General features: G+C 39.2%; 2 protein-coding genes across 2 annotated transcripts in view; both read left to right on the forward strand.

Annotated features, from left to right (window-relative positions):
- Positions 1–12,405, forward strand: part of lrriq1 (leucine-rich repeats and IQ motif containing 1) — a 39,985-nt gene extending 27,580 nt beyond the window's left edge. Inside the window, exons 24-28 of the mRNA XM_040026888.1 lie at positions 632–733; positions 6,146–6,254; positions 6,667–6,727; positions 7,298–7,418; positions 10,023–12,405. Coding sequence (XP_039882822.1) covers positions 632–733; positions 6,146–6,254; positions 6,667–6,727; positions 7,298–7,418; positions 10,023–10,156 — 527 coding nt within the window. The 3' untranslated portion in view covers positions 10,157–12,405. The remainder of the gene's footprint in view (positions 1–631; positions 734–6,145; positions 6,255–6,666; positions 6,728–7,297; positions 7,419–10,022) is intronic.
- Positions 12,406–14,783: 2,378 nt separating this feature from the next.
- On the forward strand, positions 14,784–20,233 carry alx1 (ALX homeobox 1). The gene is made up of 4 exons (XM_040026497.1): positions 14,784–15,557; positions 15,918–16,222; positions 16,580–16,708; positions 19,085–20,233. The coding sequence occupies exons 1-4, from the start codon at positions 15,368–15,370 to the stop codon at positions 19,418–19,420; spliced, it is 960 nt and encodes a 319-aa protein (XP_039882431.1). The 5' UTR covers positions 14,784–15,367; the 3' UTR covers positions 19,421–20,233.
- The last annotated feature ends 5,025 nt before the right edge of the window (positions 20,234–25,258 follow it).

A 25,258-nucleotide genomic window follows, 5' to 3' on the forward strand; every position in this document is an offset into this window, starting at 1 on the left:
ACCTCAGCTGATGTTTCTGTCTTTATATAGTTCACAAAATGGAGACAACTCCTGTTAAGCCATAAATCTGTTGTCTAAAAAGGAGAAAGATCTCTCTTCATTCTCATTCTTCAGCCGTGCTTTAGTAGCAGTGAACCTTTCCGCCGCATGTATGTTAATGAGCCATAACAGACAGCAGAAGCCAGGGCTGTCACCTCTCATTGGACTTATTTACGAGCCTGCAAAGGAAATAACTATTGCCAAGAAACCTCATGACAAGTCGTCTTGTGGCGACTTTCATTCCATTTCATTGTAGTGGTTTAGTGTAACTGCAGTGAAAGGTGACCTCACCTCTGCTCTGTTCCAAGAAACAGTAGTTCTGCCATGGGTATCATGTCATGGTCATGTAATGGGAGGTTGGTCTTTGATCAGACTTTCAAATGCATGATTGCATTAGTGGTGCTCTTGTCATCTTGCTCCACCGACACACAGGTCTTTGTCGGCTTTAACTCCTAATGGCATCTGCCTCAGCTGAACCACAGCGCTGTGTTACATATGCACTAATATTTTCTGAATGTTTGATCCTGGTTTTCTGCTTCTGGTTTAAAGCCTGGTGTATCCTGCTTTGACCTTCTCTTTCTTGCTGTGTTAGATCCCTCCGTCCGACTTGCCTTGTTCAGAAATTGTAATTACCAGCTTGGTCCAGCGGAGGCACAAAACACAACAGCACGATACAACAGAAATTATGCAAAAGGTAAGAAAAGAGATCTATGCATATTTTCTAACCCAGTAGTATTTCAAATGCTTGGATTATTTTTAAGAATTTTAAATTTAAATGTAAACTATTTAAGTCTGGTCTTAGACTGGACCATTGCAAAGCAGAAGGGGTAGATGGCCTCACATTTGTCTCTAAAATACTGTGATATATAGAGACACTCATGATCAACTCAGTGATTGCAATTTTCAAAGGTCCTGCAACTACAAAACAAGCCCAAATCACCACCCGTCCACTGCCGTGCTTAACAGTTGGTGAGAGGTTTTTGTGCTGATATGTTGTGAGAGGTTTTTGCCTGCTGGGCCACTGTGCTTTATGACCCAACATCTCCGCTTTGGTCTCATCAGTCTAAAGGTGAAAGATGTCTTCTGGATGGCTCAAATGTCCACATTCTTTTAAAAGAGAAGAAGTTTCTTCTGGCAACCCCTCAAAGCCATATTTTTCCAACCTTTTTCTAATTGTACTGTCATGACGGTCAGGGTGTACTTTTCACAGGACTGTATGGCACAACTTTTTTCCAAAGAGTTTTCAGTGTTATGGAAATACAGTGTCAAAAAAAGGCTATGGATTGATTATATGTGGGATAGTGTGATTGGTTGAGAAAAGTCAAAAGCCTCCCTCCACCTTCATCCATATTCTGCTGTGGCCTGGTGCCCTGCCCTGAGGTGCAGAGAGGATTTGGCATTGTGACACACACAGGCAGACTTAAAAGGAAGGGAAGCGCTGGAGGGAGAGCATAAGGGAGAGTTGTGTGTGTGTGTGTGTGTGGGGGGGGGGAGTCTGTCTTTATCATGAGGGACTGTCTCCGTCTTTCTTTTGGACCCCACCACCACGTACCAGGGTCAAGGCCTCACATCCATGGAGTAATAGTCTCACGGTCATCCAGCAGTCAGAGGGATGCTGGAACAGCAGCATTTGCCAGCAGAAAGTGAAGCGATCGGTTATAAGACTAACATACTAAAGAATTAGCTGTGAAGACGAAGAGCAGATTTGCCTGTCATTTTATGTTGCAGTCTTAAAAAATAGAACAACCATGATCTTTTTAGTGTAAAAATGTGGCAATTTATATGTGAATGAGTTCTCTTATTTTCATTAATTCTGAAGTTCTTCTGTCAGCAGACACTGTTTTGTCAGCATTACAAGGCATTTTCATCAGGAGAGTGACGGACTAACAAATGTTCCCTTTCGGAGTAGGTGGCACAACATTCTTTTCCAATAATTATTTTCCATTGACAATTTATAAAATGCATGAAAAATGGAGCTTGACTATGACAGCATCATCCATCCATTTTCTTCCTCTTATCCAGCTCAGGGTCATGGGGGGAGCTGGAGCTATCTCAGCTGTGTGACAGCATCATTATGTTATCTATTGTTTATTTGAATTGCAGGTGTATTATGTCAACTTTCCAACATTGTGATTGCTGACACTGGAATTATGTGTGAGCACAATACTGCTGTGGATAAACTGTCAGCTAACTGGCAATCGAGGAATAGCTGTATCCCGATAACATATTACATTACAACAATATTTCCAGCTCTGTTTTTTCTCATAGCTTCATCGCTCCTCCCCACCCTCTTATTGACAGTTTATCAAACGGGACTGATGCTTTTGAGCTAATACAGCTGATAAAGTAATGGAAGGATCTCTGGTTAGGGCATTCTCTTTCTTTCCGGTTTATATTCTGTATCCTCAGTCAGTTTTCTGATCTGACAGAAATGTGTAACTCTATCCAGCTTCAGTCTAGGGGAAACAATTCCTACTGTCTTTTTACAGCATTGCTATAAGGCTGGCGAGTGAGGTGCTGTGTCAGTTATTAACTTGTGGTGCTGTGAAGCTGGGTCTCTGTAAAAGGGTCCAGGTTTGCCTACCTCCTTGCTCCCCTGGTCCTGACCTGTGTAAGACACCCCCTCCTCCGGATTCATCACCAGTGCCCGGGGCCTGGCTAGCCCAGCCCCAGACTGGCCCAGCCAGCGCTCCCCGACAGGGGCTAACGTTTCAGGCCTCGAGTCAAGCTCCTTCTGGAGGTGATTAGCCTCAAACCCATGACAGATTCTTTCCAAGATATCTGACGCTGCGTGTTTATTTTATCCGGGCTCTTTGTGTGGATGTGCTGGACATGAGTAACCCACTTGAAATGGGTATCAGTTTACATACCCAGACACGGAGACAGAGAGGGAGAGAATAGTGCAGAGCCACAACAAATTTTCTTCTAAAAGTTTAAAAGAGAATATAGATATACCTTTTCCTGTTTAAAATTATTTGCATCTTTTGCATGTGTCTGGGGTGCTGCAGATGTTGACAGTGTGGTGTGCCTCTAAGGAATTCTCCTAATTTCTACTCTTAATTACCACTCAATCCCTCCAGATGCACGCACAGATACACACACACACACATACATATCCATACATATACACACAGAGTTCTAATCATCCTCTTCCATCCAAACTGAGATCCAACCCCACCAAACATCCGTCCTCGTGTCTCAGGGACACAATGGTATATATTTTTGTTTCAGCCTGGTTCCCCTACCTCCTGAGCATTTAACTTGATTTCACACTTGATGTCATCAACAAAGTCAAACTGAAACACAATCATTTTGTTTATCATTGATCAGTCAAAATAGCTTAGGCTGTTCCCCACCATTCATATGCATCCAATTTCAGCCCTGTAATCTCTAAGCTTCTATTTATCTCGTGCAGTGGAGCCTCTCTCCTCATACTACATGACTGAGGTGCATTGGCACACTTCAGAAACGAGCTGAGCCAATGTGCATTGGGGCATCAGTCATTCACAGAGTCAGACATCTAACTAAAACCACTGAGTTGCTAAAATGTCACACATTTCACTTAGCAAATGCCTAAAAAAACAGGATTATAAAATAGTTTTCTATATTTTTTTCCTACATTTTCCAACATTAGCCATCTGCACAAAACAGAAAACGTATGCACTTTAGCCGTCTTATTCATTTAAATTCATGTTACTTACAGAAGGTCCCTTACAAGTCTCCAGTAATCGAGAAAAACATTAATCTGTCAAGTTAGAAGTCCTTTCAGGAGCAGTGCCTGAAAATGTGGGAACTAAACATTTACATTTTTAATTTCTAATGTGTTTGGATAATATGCAATTTGAACTGGTTCTCTTCAAGTATCGTCACAAACATTTTCCTGTCAGTGTTCCAGTGTTTTTACAAAGTTAACAAATGGATCTTAGAATGCTTTTAGATCAAAAGATGATTAGCGTGTATGAATTGCTCCATCCTACTGTGGTTTTTATTTTCATGTTTTAGCAGACCAAAACCAGCCAATATGTTTGCAAGAGAAAACTTCATTTTACAGACCTTATTTTGATTCAGATTAACTTCAGTGGCATGTTTGTAGAATCATTTAGAGTCAAGTCGCCTAATGCATGAAACCAAGTTTTAGGGGTTAGAGAAGCTTTACATCTCTGGTGGATAGATGTTCTAATCCACAGATGTGCACTGTTATTCCATCTCACACTTTTACATTTAGATTTGTTTTGTGACACAGCATGTGTAGAAAAGATGAAGATTCAGGTTTTCGACTTAAAACGGCTTTAAACATGCTTTTTTTTCCTTCTCATTGCCAAAAGGATAGGGACTCTTCTGGCTGCTCCAGAATCTATAAAAAATCTATAAAAGATTTCTAAAAAATCTACTACCTACTTGATTCATGACCTCAGTGAAGGGTTTCCTAATGAGTATATGGTCTCAAATGCTAGTTTGAGTCTTACTGAGTACAACTTGATGTCCATTTTTATAAAAGGAATATAATGCAACGTATTCTTCAGTGTGGGCCTCCCGCTTGATTGATAAATCACTACAGTGTCTTTAGTTGGCTTCAAAAAACCAAGATTGCCAAGTCATCCACAAACTATGGGCATCTTTTATCTATGGTTTATGCCTGAAGGACAAATCAAGAATCCTCTGACTTTAAAATATGTCTGTTATAAAGTGACTTGGTTGTTAAACTTGCTATATTTGTGCACGTGCACAGTTTTACTCTTGACACAACTGTCCTTTAAGGTCACTATCATTTGTTTAGGAGTTTTTTTTTTTGTTTTTCTTTTTTACTTGTTATTGGTACTGGTACTGACTCTTTGCAGGACTCAGTGTTTTTTGTTCCTTTAGTGAGGTTCGAGGAGAGGAGACTACTTAGTGACAACATCATCTCTCCTTCATCTCTGCTTTGCTGCAGGCCAAAACCTGAATGCTACTCCTCCTCCCCGGTGCTCTGATATTGACGAGATCCCCTAATGTGGTTAAAAGCCCCCCTTAACAGGCATGACTTTTACAGGCCCCCCTCATGATGTCCTGGAGGAGTACTCAAGGGGGATTGAGAGGTTGAAGGAGGTCAGGAGGAAGCTCTAGTAGGGGGTTCTGAGGGGGAAATGGAGAGAAGAAATCTCTCCATGCTGCTCAAGTACATCAAACTAAATGATTTTTTTTTCGTGGTTCTTATCTTGCATCAGTGTGTACAGATTTCTGTGCATGTGTTTACCTACCCTTTGTAATCACTGTATTTACTGTACGCGAGCAGGCTGGTGTTTGAAAACTGATATCTGGACTTCTCATGCACCATCTCTCCCTCTTTCTCTCTCAACTTTGGGAAGTGCAAGTAGCCATATCCTGCCCTTTGCTGCCCCAGGGGAGGCATCTATCACTTGACGTTTTTAGTGCGGCTTCTCAATTAACCCATGAAAACTGTAAAGCTCTTTTCTTCTTTTTATAGCTCAGCAAAAGCAAGTGAATGGCTTAAATAAATGCGTCATTAGTTCCAGCACTGGCCTGTCAAAATAAATTATCAGTTTACACCCATCTAAGGCAGCATTACTGTCAGTACAACGTAAATGTTTATTTTGAATTACGACCTTATTATGGGATTTCAGCATAACCTGTAAATCACCGGCCTCTTGGATTTTTCACTTTCACAAACTTTTGAAACATTGCTTGGATTCAATTTTACAAATAAAAAAAAAAAGGCACTGCCATTGTTGGAACAAAATGAGGCCTTTCCTGTTGCAACTTTCAGCAGTGCTACATGAATTATTACACCACCTTCTGCCCTAACATGACTTTGACCACTAATCTGTCCCGTTGAGGGAAAGCTGGCACGCTGTAATGGCAGTAAAACGTGTCAAACTTTGCCACAGAACAGGCCCTGCAGTTGTTTATTTGTTCAGCTTGAACACTTGTAAGCATCTGTTAACACAAGCCTTGTCCTTTCATTTAGACTCATGCTACCTTCTCCACAGCACACGGTGATGAGGCAGTTATTTCTTTACTGCCACTGTTGTCAAAAATGTTACCTAACCAACAAACTGAAAAAAGAACAGCCTGTGACCCTTTATTTCATTTCTTCTGTTGAGTGCAGCTGGTGGGGCTGAGACGGGCCATCAGCAGGCAGAGAGGACAGAGCAAGTTAAGCAAGATCAAACTCAGCAGTGGCTCCATACCCAGGCCACTCATGGGCATTCAGACAGGTGAGCTATTTAATGTAGATCATAAGGTGATGAAGGTGGTGTTTATGCATCTATCTGTATCGATTCACCTTAAGACCTGCGCTGTATCATTCTAAAATAAAATATTCCAGTGCACTGAGAATGACATATTAACTTAATTGATTAACTTATTAAATAATTTCCCCCAGGGATCAATAAAGTATTCTGATTCTGCTGAATCAGGGAGATGACAGAAATAAGTCAGTGTGTAGGCCTGTGCTATCCCTGCCCTATTTAAAAAAAACAGACATAATCCATATAATTTGTTTCTTTTTTTTAAATTTAATATGAGTTTTTTGCTTGGAAATGGAGACTGCAATAGAGAGTTAATCACTGAATTGGTGTGAAGCATGCAGAACACTAATCATCTAAGCATTTTGTGTTTTGTCCTCAGTGATCATTTCTTACCGGACATAAACTCATCCATTCTGAACGGAGGCAGAGTGCAGCTCGTAGTGAGTATCGGTCCCCCCAGCCATGCTGTTTCCCCCCCTTGATTTGAATCTTTTTTGTGGCGCAGTTGCATGCATGTAAAGCTATGTAGTATTTACATTTACCAGTCAGAGTCACATCCCACACCGTAGGTCCTCTCCCTTGGAGTCTGTCTCATCAACTTTGATTTAAAGGAGGAAGGGGGGGTGGGGGGGGGGGGGTTGAGGTTTAGCTCTGTAGTGACACTTTCAATTGGATCAAGTGGGCGCGATTTCTTAATTTCACTTGTTGAAATCCCAGTGTCACATTGGAGCAGTTTGTTTAGACCTGAGAACGATGCTGATGGTTGTGAAGTCTTTGAAGTCACAAACCACAGGTCTCCTCATGCCATTATGGAGCAGTGTGACTTATGTTTACTGGTAAGAGGGGCCGCCCCTTTCCTCCAGTTTCTTAGATATATCCTCTGACTGCAGAGCTGCTGGGTTGTTGATTTTCAGAATGTTCGACTACTTGTGTGAGATGTTTCATTTTGGGCCTCATTTGTGTGTGTGTGTGTGTGTGTGTGTGTCTGTTTCTGTGTGTGGTGCATGCAGGCTAACCCAGCATATGCAGATTGTCTAAATCACACCAGTGGACTGTGGGCGAACAGCAATTTGGTTGGCCAGGGTTGCAAAGTGAACAGTTATACCCGTAGAACCTCCTCCAGTCATGCAAGTGAGTCTTGTAAACTTGTAAACCGCTTTTCTCCACAACATCACAGTGATACTGGGAATAATGAACTGGTAAAAAAATATCTGTATGTATGTGAAGTAAAAAACCCAACTCTCCTTACAGAAGTGTTTCCCTTAGTTGTTTTTTTTTTTTTTTACATCTAGTATAATCCAGAGAAATGTAGTGTAAACTGTATAATTTATAGCAAATTTAGAGATGTATATATATTTAAAACTCATTATGTGTGCAAAATGTATTTTTATGCAAATGTATTAATTATTACAATTCTAGAAAGTTGCCCTTAACTTGAAACTAAGTTCTGACTTAAAAATAACAATTAAGAAAAGGACCAATAAACATATGAGCTCACTGTCACATATATCTCTATATTCTCCTGTTAGCACTTACAGAGAGAAAAGCACAGGCTCAAATTCAAACTCTTCAAAATCTTTTGGCAGGGATGCACATAACTGTGTGTTTATTACATGTGATCTCTTTAGGTTTGCATAGTTGCACCTATGACTACTGGGCCACACAGATCTGAGTGCGCAGAGCCAGGGATAAAGGCTGATGCTTATTCAGCCTAGACCGAGTCCGCTGGTCGTCTGCTGCGGGAGGGGAGGGGAGCCACAAGGTCGGGCTGGGGACAGAGTGTCGTGAAATTCTCCTCTGACAGGAAACAGGCAGCGAGGGAGAGAAAAAAAATCAGTCCTTTCAGTGACGAATGACTGGCCCTTCTGTCAGGAGTAGTGGGGCTCAGGAGTTTGAGTGACAAAGATGCTACTGACAGGCTGACAAGCAGATGACCACATTAAACAAGCCCAGGAATCTGAGTGAAGGAGAGCCCTGTCCATGTTAACGAAGCCAAATTGGATTCCGATGATGATTTCAAAATGATATCCACGAGGTGCAGCAGCAGGAACGAGCATTTCCCTGTTAGGCAGGCAGACTCTACAGGGAGTGTGGCCGGGAGAAAGAAAGCCTCTTTGTCCGCACTGATCAAAACATCCATTATCAAAATTGTGAAGGACAAATTGAAATATGGATGTATGTGTAAGGAAAGAATATTTCTTGAAAAGCCAATTAGATATTTTATAAACTTGGAAAGGGCATCTAATGGTCCCAGTGGTCATCAAAAAGTCATGGCTTGGAAATTCCTTATGGAGTAAAATCAGGGAACGCAGCTTCTTTGATGTAAATCTTCATACTGAGCCTACGTGATCCTGCAAAAAAGTGTGACTAACAATCGCCTTCGCCTGTAAAGGGGCATACATCATCAAGGTGGGGGTTTAAAGTTAGAGGGTTCACTTAGTTTGGTATAGCAGTAAAGACTACATAAATAGTCTATAACCTGTTGCAATGCGATACTCACCTCTTGCCGGGACAGTACCATAAAATGCATTTCTAGGCTCACACAATATTTTCATTACGTGTGCAGAGGAAACTACTTAAGTTAAGCTCCCCTTGCAACCCTAATAGGAGTAAGATGACTGAAAACAATTTGTTTGGTCACAGTGGTTTGTTAAAATGAGCAGTTTAAACAAAAATAAAACTCTGTACTGTTAATAACAGAATGCACAACTAGCAGTGCTATTAGGAAAACATGCAGCAAAAGTTCAGTGTTCTGCTTCTGATTTCAAACGCATTACTGCACAAAGTTCCTTAATATACTGAGCCACCAAAGCTGACCTGGAAATAAACACCAAAACACTGTGTATTAAGAGAGACCACGAGGAAAGGAAAATCGCAGTGTTAGCCCAACAGACTTGAACAAAATCAAAACTTAGAGATGTGTGATTATGTGTGACTTGTGAGCGGATGGTTATTCTATACAGTTTGCCAGCTGTGCGGATATTTGGGGCTAGCATAGAACGTGCGATGCATCCCAGCCCTCCCACCTAAAGAGCGCTTCATGCTGTTGGACTCCCTGTGTGAGGCAGCCGTGCTGACTGCGGGTTTGCGCTCTACACGTGGAATGCATCATACCCTGTAGAAGCGCTGCCTTTGTTCTGTATGTTTGAAAAGCTTTGTACTGATCCCCAGGTGAAAGTGGAACGGCCTGTGATACAGCACACACACTGCTCCTGAGAGGCACCGAACAACCCGCCTGCTCACACTTAAGTCTTTAGTGTGAGATTTAATGCAGCACCATCTCGAGTATTTTGAGTCACACAAAATTGACGCTCAATTTTCAAAACATGTATATTAAGTACATATTACAAATCCTCATATTTTAACCTACTTAATCAGAATCAGAATACTTTATTAATCCCGAAGGAAATTGCATCATTAGTTAAAGCTTTTATATTTATCTTTATGCCATGCATTTTTAAGTACTTAATAATTTCTATAATGTGACCCTGGCAAACTAACATGACGTTGTGTGTTGCAAAGATAGCCTTCTCTCTAGAAAACTATGTTATGAAATTAATAATAACCCATGTTAATAAATTCTATAAAATATTTGAGCAGACACAGAAGTACAAAACGAGTTCTCAGTATCAACTGTTGTTTAAAAACACATATAGTATGAGTCAGCAAAGTGAATTCTCTCTGCTTGTTTTGAATGTTAAATACTGATGCCGTCTTCTTCCATTTTGTCTCCAGGAAAAGAAGTCCCATCTCCCGCGCGAGTCACGTCTGCCCCGTCAAAAAAGGAGCGTATCTCCTTCCGTGACAACCCGGTTCAGCTGAGCGGTGGCTGGGGAGGAGGCAAGAAAAGGGACAGAGTGCGCAAGTAAAAACACAAAGCCTCCTTCCAGAGGTCACCACTTTTCCTGCCCTTGCTCTGCAGCCTCTAATAGATGCAGTTGCAGCTTTCTTATATGTACTTCGATGCATTTCGCGTCAAAAGATTATTAAAATATGCGTTGGAAGAGCTCACGTGGATACTTTAGAAACTTTTTAGCTATTAAAATTCGATGTGATTTTCCTTTGCCGGTCAGCTTGATTTTTAATGCTGTTTTATTGCCTGCACTGAGATGAAAAAGCAGATGAAAACTCAAGACTCCCTTTTCTGTAAATTAATTAAGGCCAACAGGACTCAGACCAGCCCAAATATCTGCAGGCGGTTCTATTATGTTCATTCAAGTATCAAATGCTGTGTTCTCAAGTATCATTGCCCAAACCTCACTGCATCCAACTAGCACCGAAACACATGGAACAAAGTCACAAATGTTGAGTGGATGACATGCTTCATATGCAAATGATGGCAGGAAATAAGAACCAGGACTTTTAATGCCTGTTTCTTAGGATGCTGTCATTTTGCCTCCATGCAGATTTTAAATACAGATTGTAGCTATGAGATCAGTCTTACCCTTTTCCAATTTTCTGTTGCTTTCTCAGAGCAGACTTTATGAAAGTGCAGAATTTTAGTTTGACTGCCCTGTATTTGCGTTTAACGCTTGCTAACCAAAAGTGCACGTGAAATGACTGCATTTATGTTCTCAGCACAAACGTTGGTGTTAGATTTGGAACACTGTTTTCTTTATCTTCTGCCGTGGATCGTAATGGCCTTGTCTGTGTATTTGAATTTGGAGAGCCAAGGCGTCCGTCCACAAACACAAGCCCTACTGAAGGCAGTGAACATCAGGCTTGAAGGTTCCTTGCTGAAAATGATAAGTTAATGAATGTCAAAACAAATAGTCAGAGTTGCAGAGTGGCTCCCTGGAAGGAAATGCATGTCGGCCTGTTTATTTTCCTTCTGTCTTTCACTTAAGCATGGCTTGAGGCTGTGTTTTGACTGTACACGATCTGATGGGGATTTTTGTCTTGGAGAGTGGCGCATGCCAGAGATGTGGTGGTCCTGCCCACTTGGGGGCTGTTGTGAAACTGGAGAGCACTGTTCTCCTGCAGCGGGGAGACTGATTCTTCTAGTTGCTTTTTTGTAGACTGTGATCATACCAGTACTGCATAAGTCAAATCTGATGCTTTGCTTTACAGACAGGTGTGCGTGGCCTATCTGTGTATCTATGTCTTGTCACTAGTATTACTTGACACAAGTTCAGATTTGCCATTAGAGCTGCTTTCTGCAGCTTCCTATTCTGAAGGGATGTTGTTAAGCTGCAATCTACCACTTTTCATTTCATTTGTTTACGTTTGGATTATGGGTAAATTATATGTAACCTAAGAGATCCAAAACCCATTGCCTTGTAAAATGAGAGCTCCACTGCACATTTAGATAAGACCAAGAATGTCCCTCTCAGCCTCGTCTGCCATGTCAATGGGACTCTGCATCCAGATCTCTCCAAGTGCTCTCTTTAAATGCATTGAAGTCCATAAAACCACATTTCCATGTTTTCACTACAATTTGCAAATTTTGCACATTTTGCTGAACATTTTTGAAGTACGCTGTGGAGTTATAACCAATTCCTGGCAGCTTTTAGGTTCCTATTCATTTCTGAATGTTTAAAAATGAATTAACAGACACGTGAAATGTTAACTTTGGCCAGTGGTTTCAATTTAAAGAAAGCAGTGGCTATCTGGAAAGATTTCTGAAGAACACTGGTGTGCTTGCAGAATAATTCACTGTGATGTTAAAATAGTTAAAACATGAGAAACACACAGACCTTTAAATGTGTAGAGGGTTTTTGGTGGTCCAACTAATGCAAATAAAGAAAGAATAAAGAAAGCTGTGGTGAGGTAATGCAGGATAAGGGTGTGGCGTGACCTTGACATCAAATTTGTGTGTTGCAAGAAAATAATATATATTCTGAAGTGATTACATTTTTTTTTAGTCAATATTAAATCTTAAAGAGTTTGAATTGTATGTACATTCTTTAAAAGGGACCTTAATTTTGCAGAGATATATTGCGCTACTTAAAAATGCTTTAGAATGTAAAACCCTTATTGATAAAAATGACAGAGGAGCTGGATTCTATTTATTTCTACTTTATTAGTAACTCTGTCAGAGTAAGAACATATTGTGCAAGCTGCCCTCTAAAAAAGAAAATGGAAATGTTTTCATTATCAAATGTATCATTAAATGAATGTTTAGACACACTTTTTTATGTCTGTTTTTTTATGATGACTCGAAATATAAGATGTGTTTTATGAAGAAGTAAATAAGAAACACAATTTTTGTATTGTAATAATAATTGATGTGATATGATTTTGTTTGTTAAATTTGGTTTGATAATGCCTAAACTGCCTTTTCTTTTGCTGCTGGTTTCAGCAGTTTACTACAATAACAATGGTTTATGTGGTGTTTTGTGCTTTTATAAGTACTTGATGTCTTTTAGCATCTCCCATGACACAGAGGTCATAGAGACTGTTTTGCTGTTCACTGATTATTTTTTTTGTTAAGCCTAAACCTTTTAGATATGTTTCAAGTATTAGGAAAATATATTAATTTATTAATGTATTAATTGATTAATCATATGCGAAATTTATAGTCTACAAAAAAAATCTTCACAATGACAAGACGAAGAAGAACGAATTTCCCATTTATAATTTCCCTGATATATAAAAAAGCATGCACTATTATAAACAATGTATTTAACATTTCCTTTACCCTTGTACTGTACCATAGCATTCGATTACTTAACTGGACGGTTTGCAGTGGTTTCAGTCGTATAGGGGACCTGTGCAACATGTTAACATGAACTCAGAAGACTTAGTGAAATCACTGAGACTTGAAGCTTGTTAGTGCTCAGGAATGCCTGACTATGGAAAAGCAAATGGCAAACAAAATGAAAACAAACTTTCGTGATGCTGATGCACTGCTTTCACTTTCTGAAATTCAGCCAAATGTTCTGCAGACTCGAGTGGCATCAATAAGCTCACAGTTTGTGCTTTTGGGGAAAATAAACTTTGGTCTTTTTCTGTGTGTGTTTCATGCAGCCAAAGTTTGAAGACATTTCGTTAAATTGAATTATACCCAAGGGTAGCTTTGGGCATCATGATGTCATGTTTATGCCTTCTGAAGTGGCAGATTTTGGCCTGTTCAGTTTCAGCTTTTTTGTGTGTTTGATCATGTTCAGTCACATTAAGGCTCAAAAGGTTGAGGATTAGTTCAATTCAATCATATATTTTAGAATTGTCTTTTTTTAAAGTCAAGTTGTAGGTCTTTCAAGGTTGCTCACATGACATTGGCAGCAGTACTTATAGAATTAGCCTGACTGATCAACTCACGACCAGCTTCTCCACTTTTGCAGAACCATGCAGGAGCTATTGTGGCTGGAATTTCCAGCAGAAAGCCCACCAAACCACAGTGAACTTTTAACATTTTCTCCACAGCATGAGCCAGTGTGCAAGGTCATCGTAGGAAGGCTAAGACACCCCCTGCTACTTAGGAGCACACCTATTTATTTTTATTTTTTCTCCTGTGGCACCATGCAGCCCCAGGTAACTGCCACTGACCCTCGAGCGAACCAAAGCTATGCATGGTGTGCATCGCAGGTGGTGTAGCTCAGGGTGGAGATGTGGAGGTGGAAGATGGGCTTTGGTTAGCGGTAATATAATTCTTACAATAAGAAAATACAGAAGAACAACTCTTCCTGTGTGTGTGTGTGTGTGTGTGTGTGTGTGTGTGTGTGTGTGTGTGTGTGTGTGTGTGTGTGTGTGTGTGTGTGTGTGTGTGAGGGCTTAATGAAACTAAACTTTCCCGGATGTTTCAATTAAGAAAAACAGGAATGATCAATATTCCAGTAATGGAACTTTTTAAGTTTATTGCTAAAGTTCATAAAATCCTCTTTTCACCCAGCAGACAACAGTGGCATCCTACTCTAATTAGAGAGCATAGTTTTAGGCTTTTAGTCCAACTGAAAAGAATTTCTCGTCTTATGCTTTTAAAAAGTTTTCAGTTAGTTTTGCAAGCATCAAGCAGCAGCTTCATGCAGGTTTGCAGCCGTAATATTAGATTCTTATTACAAAGCAATGAAGTGCACAAGATCCTCCGCGCAGCTCGAAATGTAATTTAAAGTTTAGCTAAAAATAAAACTTATTATAAAGCCACCAGATATGACATTTACATTATTATCATGTTAGAATAATAATAATAATAAAATCACTTCTTAAAATCCATATTTTGATCGCGTAAAAGAGAAAGTCTGGAATGTGCCACGGTGTTAATAAAGATCTGTTTTTGGGTGCAAATAAATGAAAAAAAGAAGAGAAAATCTTGCATTGGGTTTTCAGAAGGATTTGAAATAAGCAGATTTTTAATAATAATAATAATAATAATAATAATAATAATAATAATAATTTACCCGACAAGGACGAACGCATTTTCCACCTTCCTGTTTTAATAATTAAATATGATTGATTATTTTACTTCGTCACATGACAGATTCGCAAATGTCAAATCTGCTTTATATCGTTTTTACTGGTTTGAAGTTTCAGAAATGATCTTTTCTTTAAAATGGTAATAAATCAATCCTCCGAACTTAAACGACTTACTGCAAAATATAACAAACTTATTTATATGTTCACGCCAATAAAATCTCCTCATTTTGAGAACATCTGACTGTTGACTTCCTTCTGCTGCCTACAGGTTAAAATATCCCTCCAAATAAATAAACCACGAGCAGAGTTCTTACAACATTTCCAAAGACACGAATTAAATCCCATTTTCAGCTGAAAGGTTTAGCTGTAGAAAAATTATTGCCTCATTTTGGACGTCTAAACATGCTGTAAATTAAAGTCACTTTTGATTGTTTCCTCGAATTCGTTGTGGGTCTCCAATCACTTTAAACTGCTGTTTGGTTTGGATTCAGGGCGTAGGAGGAGTGGGAGGAGGGCGCTTTTTCATATTCAGAGAGGGGGTGCTCTTTAAGGATCTCGTTCTCTTTGGGGCTATAAAGACGTTGTGCCTTCAAGACAGAGCAAATTATCTTCATCGGCGAATTATTGCTTTACAAGTCGTCTCTACTCGTCGGTACGCGAAGCGATTAGTTTCTCTTTTTTCTTTTTTTTTAGTGACATTTGATTAGAGCGAGCGGTTTTCGGTGAAGATGATGGAATACATGGAGGATAAGTTTGCCTTGAAAAGCCAAGCGATGAAGGCCAGCGATTACTACATGGATCAAGTCATGGAGAGCCTGGACAGCGCGCAGTACTTCACCAAGTCTTCCCCAAAATGTGTGCAGGCCTTCGGGCTGCAGAGCGGCGAGCACCGCTCCTCTCCCTGCGGGGATCAAACCCGTGAGTACAAGCTTGTTACGCTCATTTTTGCGAAGTCAAAAGTTATCCCGCAAATGTGTGCGCGAGTTAAACGAGTTAAGCGAGAGAGAGAGAGAGAGGGGAGAGAGGGGAAAAAAGCTTACATTCCCCGAAGTCGATCTTTTCAATGACGTTTAGTTTTATTCTCCTACTTATTAATTACAATTTCTTTTGGATTTTTATTTTCATTTTTTAAATCTAATCTATTTTTTTAAAAACATTATCTGATATATAAAATAATTTAATTTAATCTCCAATACAGGCTAGTAGGTTACATATTTTGGTGCAGTGACTAGCAAATTGAGACTGTTGTTGTTAACTTATCACTTCTTTGTATTGTAGCCAGTTACAGTGTGCCAAAAACAGATGAAGACACCTTGCACTCTGACCTCGGGAGGCCCATGGACGGTTGTTGCACTCTGCGGGCGTCTCCGGTGACCACCGGCTCGGAGAAAACCGATTTGGATGACATGGGAGACAAGTGCGACAGTAACGTGTCCAGCAGCAAGAAGAGGAGACACCGGACGACCTTCACCAGCGCGCAGCTCGAGGAGTTGGAGAAAGTGTTTCAGAAGACACACTATCCAGATGTTTATGTGAGGGAACAGCTGGCAATGAGGACAGAATTAACAGAGGCTAGAGTGCAGGTAGAGTTTACTGACCGACTCGTTTTTGCTTAAACATAATGAGAACGGGAGCCTTTAAGCGCTGAAAGACGTAGCCTAGTACGGCAGCGGGCGTTAATATCCAAACCCATACAGCCTATGTATACGTGAATATATAAGCATAAAGGTTTTGATAGTTGAAATACATTTTCATGTGTGTTTCTTTTAATTTTTTGTTTAAATGTTGCAACTTTTTTATTTTCTGTTGTCCCGTTTTTTTGTTATTTTTTTTTTTAAATAGATTGGCTACTTTTCTCTCTTTCTGAGCCTTTGGGAAAAATAATATTAATAAATGTAAACATATTTTATATTTCTGTCTTTTTTCTTTTTACTTAAAAGGTGTGGTTTCAAAACAGAAGGGCAAAGTGGAGGAAAAGAGAGCGCTACGGGCAAATCCAGCAAGCCAAAAGTCACTTTGCAGCCGCCTACGATTTATCCGTGCTACCGAGGACAGACAGCTACACACAGGCAAGTATTGACAATTTTATTTTATTTTATTTTATTCATTTTAAGCATTCATGGACTTTATTCTCAGCGTCAAAAGAAAATGAGTTTCTTTGTCAGCTGCATGGGCTGGAGGCAGTACTGTGCTTTATAAAGAATATGAACTCTTTACTCTCACTCCTTTCTAAACATCTCAGTTATGTAGGTCACTTCAAACTTAAATTAGTGCTTCGGCCACGATTGCTCGATAAATCACTAATTATGAAACCCATCTTCAGATAGGAGCCTGAACACTGATTAGAGTCGCTGTGAGGCGTCATGTCTGAATGAATGAGCTTATATCAGATTGCATGCTGGCTGAGCATTTGTCTTGCTGTTTGGACAAAGGTCAGCTACAAGATGAGAGGAGGTGAGAAGAGAAGAGATGCAGAATGTCAGTGTTTTTTGTGTCTTTTTCTCCTTTTGTTAGGTGTTACATTAAAAACGGACACCAGGCCTTCAAGTGTTGTGGAGACTTTTAGGTTTTCAGAGATGTAAATATGCACACAGCAGCTCTGTAGAGAGATTCGCATTTACACTCTGAGTTTGAGAAAAACAAAACAGCTGACGTGTTTGATTCCAAGAGGCAAAAATAATAAAATGTAGTAAAAGGCAGAGTCACAGCTCTGCTATACCCTGGCCGAACACCAGGTTAGAATTCTGTTGGACTGTCTCACATTTTTTCCTCACATATGTTTCTGATAAATTCTCCTGGATATGAGCCATGCCTGTTCATACAGCTGATCCCCATTACTATCAATAAACGGACAAACCTACTTGTAACCCTGTTGGCACTGGCTGTTTCGGTCTGCTGAAACACACTGGACATGAGTTGCATTGCTGTGGCTTTTAGAGAACTTTCTTTTTTTTCTGTCAGCGAGGTTTGTTGATTTCTGTGCAAAAGTTGAAGTCATGCTTAACAATGATGCATGTGGTCAAAAGGGCACCAGTCGATTCTTATGCTAGTTTAACTTAAGGATGTTCATCTGACTCCCAGAACAACCTTAGTCAGACAAAACTTATTTGGCATTTTGTCATTTGATTTTCAGAAAGCCATGCTTCAGCAAAATGAGCTCTACCAGTTTGGTTACTATTGATGTGCAATTTGCAGAGTCTTTTGAAGAGGCAGACATATTTCAGTCACTCTTTTTTGACCGAGGAAATTTGCATGCTCCTTAGTTACATTGGCCTGTCCTCTCAGTTTATTGGAAATTTTGCACTGTGTCAGGATGAAATTATTTGGATGTGATCAAGCAGTCAGTAGACTCTGAGCTTATAAGTTAGACAGTCATCCTTCTGTAAGGTGAAGTTTATTAAAAATCGGTCATGTAGTGTTTACTGTAGCTTATCACATGAGTGTATCTCTTGTGTTATCCTACTGCTCCCTGACTACATTTTGATCACATTTTAGAGTGAATTTAGGACATTTTAAACTACTTTGGAGTCACTACGATTGATAATCATACACATCACCATCAAACGTAATCATATCAGCAGTTCACTGAAAAATGTTCACTTAAAATTTCATGGAAAGATGCATTACAAACACAACCCTTTAAACAATAATTTTAAGTTTTCACGCTTTCTATAAAAATATTTTTGTCCACATTTACATTTATTGTATTATTAATATGCAACTATTTAAGATTCCTGTAAGTAGTTTTTACACGCTTTGGAGAATCAGGTCCGGATATTTTCTGAAGTTGACCTTTCAAGCAGACACTTGGTTACTAATGAAAATACTCTAGCTTAGGCAAAGTCTCTGCCCAGATACAACATGTGGGATGCCCAAGCACTCACTGTGAATTTTTATTCTTACCTGGGCTCAGTTGGGCATCACTCAAACTTTGTATTAGAGCGCTGTCAGTGTAAAAACTATGTAATATTCATTGCTATTCTCCTCTCTTTTTTTAGGTAATTGTTAGAAAACTTTAGCGCTACAGTAAAAGTTTAAAATCAGTTGCAACTTTCCAGTTGCATGAGATAACTATATATAAATAACAGAGGACATTTTAAAAACAACAACAACAACAACAACATTTTTTAGTGAAAAATACTTCTGTAAACTAGATGCTTGTTAACTACATACTCCGTATTCTCTGTATTTTATGTTCCATATAGACAGTTAGAAAAGGCAATAATTGTACCCAGGATACATCATAGTTTACTGTACAAGATCATGTCTGTAACCCTGTATTTACAATTCTCTTAAATTTTTTCACATGGTAAGTCACAGATAACAGGTCAGCGTACAGTGTCTTTACGAGCCCAGTTATTAATCCATATAAACTAATTTGTACTGCATGCTGGAATGAATTGAAGCCATTCCCTGTAGTATCTAACAGCCTCTTCACCCAACAGATCCCCAACAATCTGTGGCCGAGCCCAGCTCCTGGCAGCTCTGTGGTCTCCTCTTGCATGCTGCCCCGAGGTTCCCCTCCTTGTGTCACTTCCTACTCCCACTCCCCTCGTTCGGCCGCCACTGCTGCTGACCATGGCTACATGGGCTTCCCAAATCAGCAGAACCAATTTGGCCACGTGTCTCTCAATAACTTCTTCAGCGCAGACTCGCTTCTCACGCCGGCAAGTAACCCAGCTTTTGACACCAAACCTGAGTTTGAGAGGCGGTCATCCAGCATCGCCGTGCTGCGCATGAAGGCCAAGGAGCACACAGCCAACATCTCGTGGGCCATGTGATCAGGGTTCCCAGAAAGCCCGGATACTGTGTGGGAATTTTTTTTTTTTCAATTATCACTTTTTACACAAAAAAGTGAAAAAGTGAACTGTTCTGAAAAAAAAGCTCTATGTCACTCACAGTGAAGCTCTAACAAGCCTTTCTTTGCTCGGTGGACTCGAGTTCACTCTCCTACTACTTATGGTTCTGTGCTTATTAAAAAAATAATACACTCAAGCTTGGACCATAAAATTGAACTAGGAATGAAAGTGTATGACAATCAGCTGTGTTTCTGGCTGAAGCCTGTTTGAACTAATTGAAAGTTGTCATCAAACGGAACCAATACATTCATATCAAGGTAATGGTCCCGGCAAATATGGTCCACTCTGGTGAGAAGAGACATTTAGTGAACCTTTGTGATCGGTGGAGATGGAAGCTGTGATGTGTATAAGCTTTGTCGTTGTTGTTTTTCTTTTCCTATCACCATTTCCTCTCGACAGAGACAATAACAAAAACCAAAGGCTACCGTGGGATTTAGTACCACTTTATGCACACTTGGATCCAGAGAGAGGGGTCCAAAACCACTTCAGTATTTCCAAGCACTGTGAATAGCTTTCTTTTACCTTTCATATTTCTCCCTGTCTCAGGACTGAAGATGAGCAGAGCAGAGGAAAAACCTACTTGGCGTACTAACGTGTCTGTGTGCTTTGCAGCAAAGCTGTAATCTCTGTTTTCTGCCTTTGTTCTGTATCAAAAGAGGCAGGTGTTGTTGTTTTTTAATCACGTTTGTGCTATAAATTTATTTGATGGAATCATAATAAATGGTTTTTACTTGATTCTGGTATGGCTGCATTTTTTAAAAAAAGATTACACTGAAATGTAAGGCAGGTGTCGACAAACCATGGAAGAACCTTTACATCCAAGATCTTTTATTATTTCTGCTTTTGTGCAGCAGAGTTTTAATATAAGTTAAGAAATATTAAAAACATGAGAGTGTCAAACAGTTTTACTGGGTGATGTTTTCCATCATTATTAATATTAGTGCTGCAAATGTTTCTCTAGTCTGTATCTCACAGAACACCCACATCTATATTAATATGCAGCTGACTATTTCTAGCAAATTCACTCTTTACTCCACTTTGAGAGATTGCTTAAGAAATGATTTAGACATTTTAAATAATTACATTTGGAAATTAAGTTGTTTTTAATTATGCTGTTCCATATTTGCACAACTGGTTTATTTTGGGAAAAATAGATTAGACAATTAAAGTCATGCATACCTCAGTTCATCAAAGTCAAGTATTTGTTTGGAATACATGATTTTTAAAATGATTTGTTTAACTAAATACCTCTATTTGGATAAAAATCAATGTCTTCATTCATTTTTTGGCCGTAGGATATGACTGTGTTCTTTTACAAGGAATTTCTTTGTTTTACACGGAATCACGTTTATGCCGAAGAGCTGCAACAAATACCTATTTTCTCCGTTGAATATTTTTTGATGACTTGGTTATTTTGTCTGTGAAATTTTGTGAAATATTGAATTATATTAATAAGTTCAGCATTTCATTTAACAAAGATTAAAAAAATCCTACTGTGGTTGGTAGAAAGTAAAAAAAAATGCTGGATAAATGGCACAACAAATTGTCAGCATTCTTTCACTTTACAAATTGATTGTAAAGTGAATCATTTTGGCATTAGCTGCTGCAGTTTAAGCAAGTTTTAAATATTATCTGAGAGATATAAAGATAATGAAAAATACCAAACAAGCTGTATGTAACAAACTGTATCCACTGTCTTTGAATACTTTTTATTTTACTTCTCTGGCCTGTTTGTGGCTCAGTTTCTACTGAACATGTAATTTTTAAAAAGTGGTCACAAATGTTAGCGATTTGTCAAACAGATGGACACTAGAAAAGTCACTCAAAGAGAAGTTAACAGCGCTTGAGAAGGGACCTATTTTCAGCTGTGGAGTGACAATGCTTTAGTATTCATGCAGTAGGACAAAGGGATTTGGTTCAATGTAAACTACAGTTTTTATGGTTATAGTAATGGAACAAGATATGAATAAGGGATATAGGAATTAGATATATGACTCTTATGTAAGAGTACTAGCATACATTAATTGTTGGATTTAAAGTGTGGTACTTACATGGGATTTGTTTACAACAAGAAAATATATCTGGAACCTTATCCAAAATCAGACCTTTCCTGTGGAGTCCAAGTCAGCTCATTAAATGCAGTTAATCTATTTATTCACCAACACCACAATATGTAAAAAAAATAAATAAAAAGTTTTGTAGTCTATCATGCTGTCATGTAATTAGGAGCATGTCTTGTTTTTTCTCTGCTGTTTTTTTTACTGACATCATCGCTTTGTTTTGCTCTGAAATCCCAGCCAGTGGTGAATTGTGTTTTCAGGGAAACCCTGTCTATAGGAACAGCGGGCTTGATTCAATTAGGACCGTAACTTGTGTCAGATGCCTCGGTTTGGAAATAGGTTTGTTTTTTTGAGGTACTTCCTGCTTGCTGCCATTCTGAGAACACCAAGTGCCTTATCTGCGCACATTATAACACACAAGCTTTGATGCAGAAGTGTTCATGGAACGAGCGCTGCATACACTCCCAAAAGTTGCAGTGAGACTCTTCTTATAGTGAACAAATAATTTACGTATGTCTTCACTTTTTCACAACTGCGTGTATTGTGATAAGATATTTGTAATAAAACTGCAGTTTAATGTTGCACATACACTTTCAATTTTTGAGTGGATCATGGCTGTTGTCACCAATTCATATCTTCTATTAAGTACTTAATGTTTGATTGTTGTAATTCTTAATGATAATATTGTGTCAAATGTTCAAAAGTTAGTCATCCATCCATCCATCCAGTGGGGGAAATTATTTGAACCTCTGCTTTATTTGTTAGTTTGCTCACTTAGAAAGATACATTTTATTGTCATTTTACTTTAATGGAGAGAGAGAGAGAGAATATGAATCAAAAATCAAGAAAAAGGACATTACATGAACGTTATAAATTGATTTGCAAGTCACTAAAATTACAAGGAGTCAGTAATAAGTCAGTCAATCAATTACAGATACTTGTGATCTCAACTCGTTATGCGTATAAAGCACATCTGTCACAGAGTCTGTTTCTTTGATCCCATCCTCTCTACCTCCGAGGACAACAGATGTCAGGAACAAGTGTAGACCTGCACAATATGGCTACAAGACCATCACCAAGAAGCTTGGTGAGAAAGTGACAGTTGTTGATATGATTATATGGAAATGGAAGTTCTAGAACTCCAAAAATCACACTCATGAGGTGAGGATGAGCATGAGATAGGTGGTGGATCACCCAAAACTAGTTGAGAAGATCTTGCTAATGATCTAAAGGCTGTTGGAACCACAGTAACCAAGAACACCACTGGTAACACACTATGCCATATTGGATTGAAATCCTGCAGCGCTTGCAAGGTCTCCCTGCTTAAGAAGGCACAGATACAGGCCCATCTTAAGTTTGCCAGTGAACATTTAAAGAAGGCTTGAGAGAAAGTGCTGTGGTCTGATGAAACTGAAACCAAGCTTAATGGCATTCATTCGATCTGCTGTATTTGGAAAAAGTGAAACACTGAGTATAACCCAAAGAACACCGCCCCCATAGTCAAGCTCGGAAAATGTTAAATGGGCTGATTCTTATATAGCGCTTCTCTACTCTACCCGAGCACTCAGAGCAGCTTCTGATACACGCCTCATCCACCCATTCAAGGTCTGTGACTCATGATGACTGGTGTAATTATGTAGTAACGACTTCGTACTTGTGAATCAAAACATCCCCGTGTTGATTACATTGCCACTTGTGTGATCCCATCACCGACAATCTGTCTTTGCTTTGTGGTGCTTATCTGTAGACTATAACCATGAACTATGTATTTACAGATACATCTACTTTTTCTAGTAGTATTTCTAGTGACATTTCTTACTAAACTTTCTTTACTACAAATCATTGATTCTATTAGAAATTGCCCAAGGCAAAAGCTTTGTTCCAGGTCTTCTTAAGTGGTGAGATCTTGTAGCAAAGAGAATAGAAACTGCTGTCTATGAAAAGTAAAGTGAGCAGTGTGACATTCTCACCGTACAAATGGTTTAATGAGATTCCACTTGCCATAACCCTCGGTGATATACTGTACTCAAGGATTAATTAAAAATTGAAAATCTATCTTGTTCCAGTTTTTTAAATTATTATTTTTTTAAACCCTAATTTAAAAACTCATAATTTCTTTCTAGTCTGCCTCTGATAAAAATGCCTGTAACCAGCACTCTGATCTGCTCTTTTATATATATTCATCTTCTTTTTCCCCCTCCAACCATCACCATGTCCATGCTGTCCTGGCCTCCATGCCATCTTTTATCTCTCTCCATGGTCATCACAATGTGCCTGGAGACTGATCATGCAGTCAGGTCCACACTGTGTTTGTGTTTTTGTGCGTAGGAGAGAGAGAGAGAGAGAAAGAGAGCTCCTGCAGTCTAGATCCATCAACAGCTCCAATGGGTTTGACCCTTCCAGGTTAACCGCAGCCATTAATATAAAAGCTTCCCTCCTCTGCCTCCCTTCTTCCCGCACAACCTTACGTGGGGGAGTACAAGCCCCAGTGTGTGCGCATGTGTGTGTGCATACATACGCACATGGCCATTGGTACGAAGAAAAAGAGTCAGATCAAACGCTGTGGTGGCAGGCGGCTGAAAAATGGCACTGGCGGTCACACATGTTCCTCTGCTGTGGAACATGTGTCTTGCCCACTGTTGTGTTTCTAATCACTCAGCAGTGATGTTTTACTTCTTCCTCTGCTCTGGAAGGATGGACCAGTTCACCTTTGCCGTCTTCCTCGCTACATGTAATATAAGACTACATTTCTTTAGAGGTCATTTAATAAAAGATTTTCATGTCAGACTGACAAAGACACATTTCATAAATTATGAACTTATGTTAGCTGGTAGACATTTAGCTTTCTTTGATTTGCACAATAAAACATATAACAGTTTAAAACAAATGATACACTGAAACAGCACCAGGCCTTCCTTGCACATTCAGTGCAGTTTGAATTTTAATATTGAGCCATGTGACTCATGATTTGGCTACTTAGCACAGCAGTAAGTGCAACAAAAGAAAGAGAGCATTTGGAGAACATTATGATTTGTTCCACTGCAGCCTGTAGCATTCAAATGCGGTTTCCTGCTTTTAGTTACTTATGAACATATGTTGTGCGTAATTTGCAGTATTAATTCAAAGTTTTGTATTTCTGCAAAATATCTATCAAAACCAGTCAAATATCCAATGCCATTAAGACTTCCGGCACATGCAAACAAACTATGTACACTTTGTGAAGTACTGCTCGCTTTTAAAGCCATCTAGTGGTCATGTGTAATGCAAGCAGAGTGTATTACTCAAACAATGCAACTAAAATGACTTGAATTTACCTTGGTAAAATCTTTTTGTGTAAATCACTAAAATCCATTTAACCCCAGTACGTACACTGGGTGATGTTCACCCATATGAAAGTGAGGGTGATTGTGTTTCAAAAGCCATGTTGGTGTCTAGGCTTAACAGTCAGGTAATACTCATTTTCATATTATGTTTATTCGGGGCAAGCTGTTTTAACACCTGAGGCTCTTTTTACGTGTTTTTTTGTGTCAATAATAGGGAACAAGGTGGGCCTTTTTCTTTTTTGTGTTCCTTTGCAACACCTTCCTTTATAAAACCTCTTGTGAGTTTAAAAGCAGGCATACTTCTTTTGCCTAAGCTGAGCTCAGAATGCTTCATTCTTCAGTTCATGGAGCTGAGAAAATATGATCAATCCAATACA

The sequence above is a fragment of the Simochromis diagramma genome, unplaced genomic scaffold (genome assembly GCF_900408965.1).
Source record: "Simochromis diagramma unplaced genomic scaffold, fSimDia1.1 OVJJ01000293.1, whole genome shotgun sequence".
Lineage (NCBI taxonomy): Eukaryota > Metazoa > Chordata > Actinopteri > Cichliformes > Cichlidae > Simochromis > Simochromis diagramma.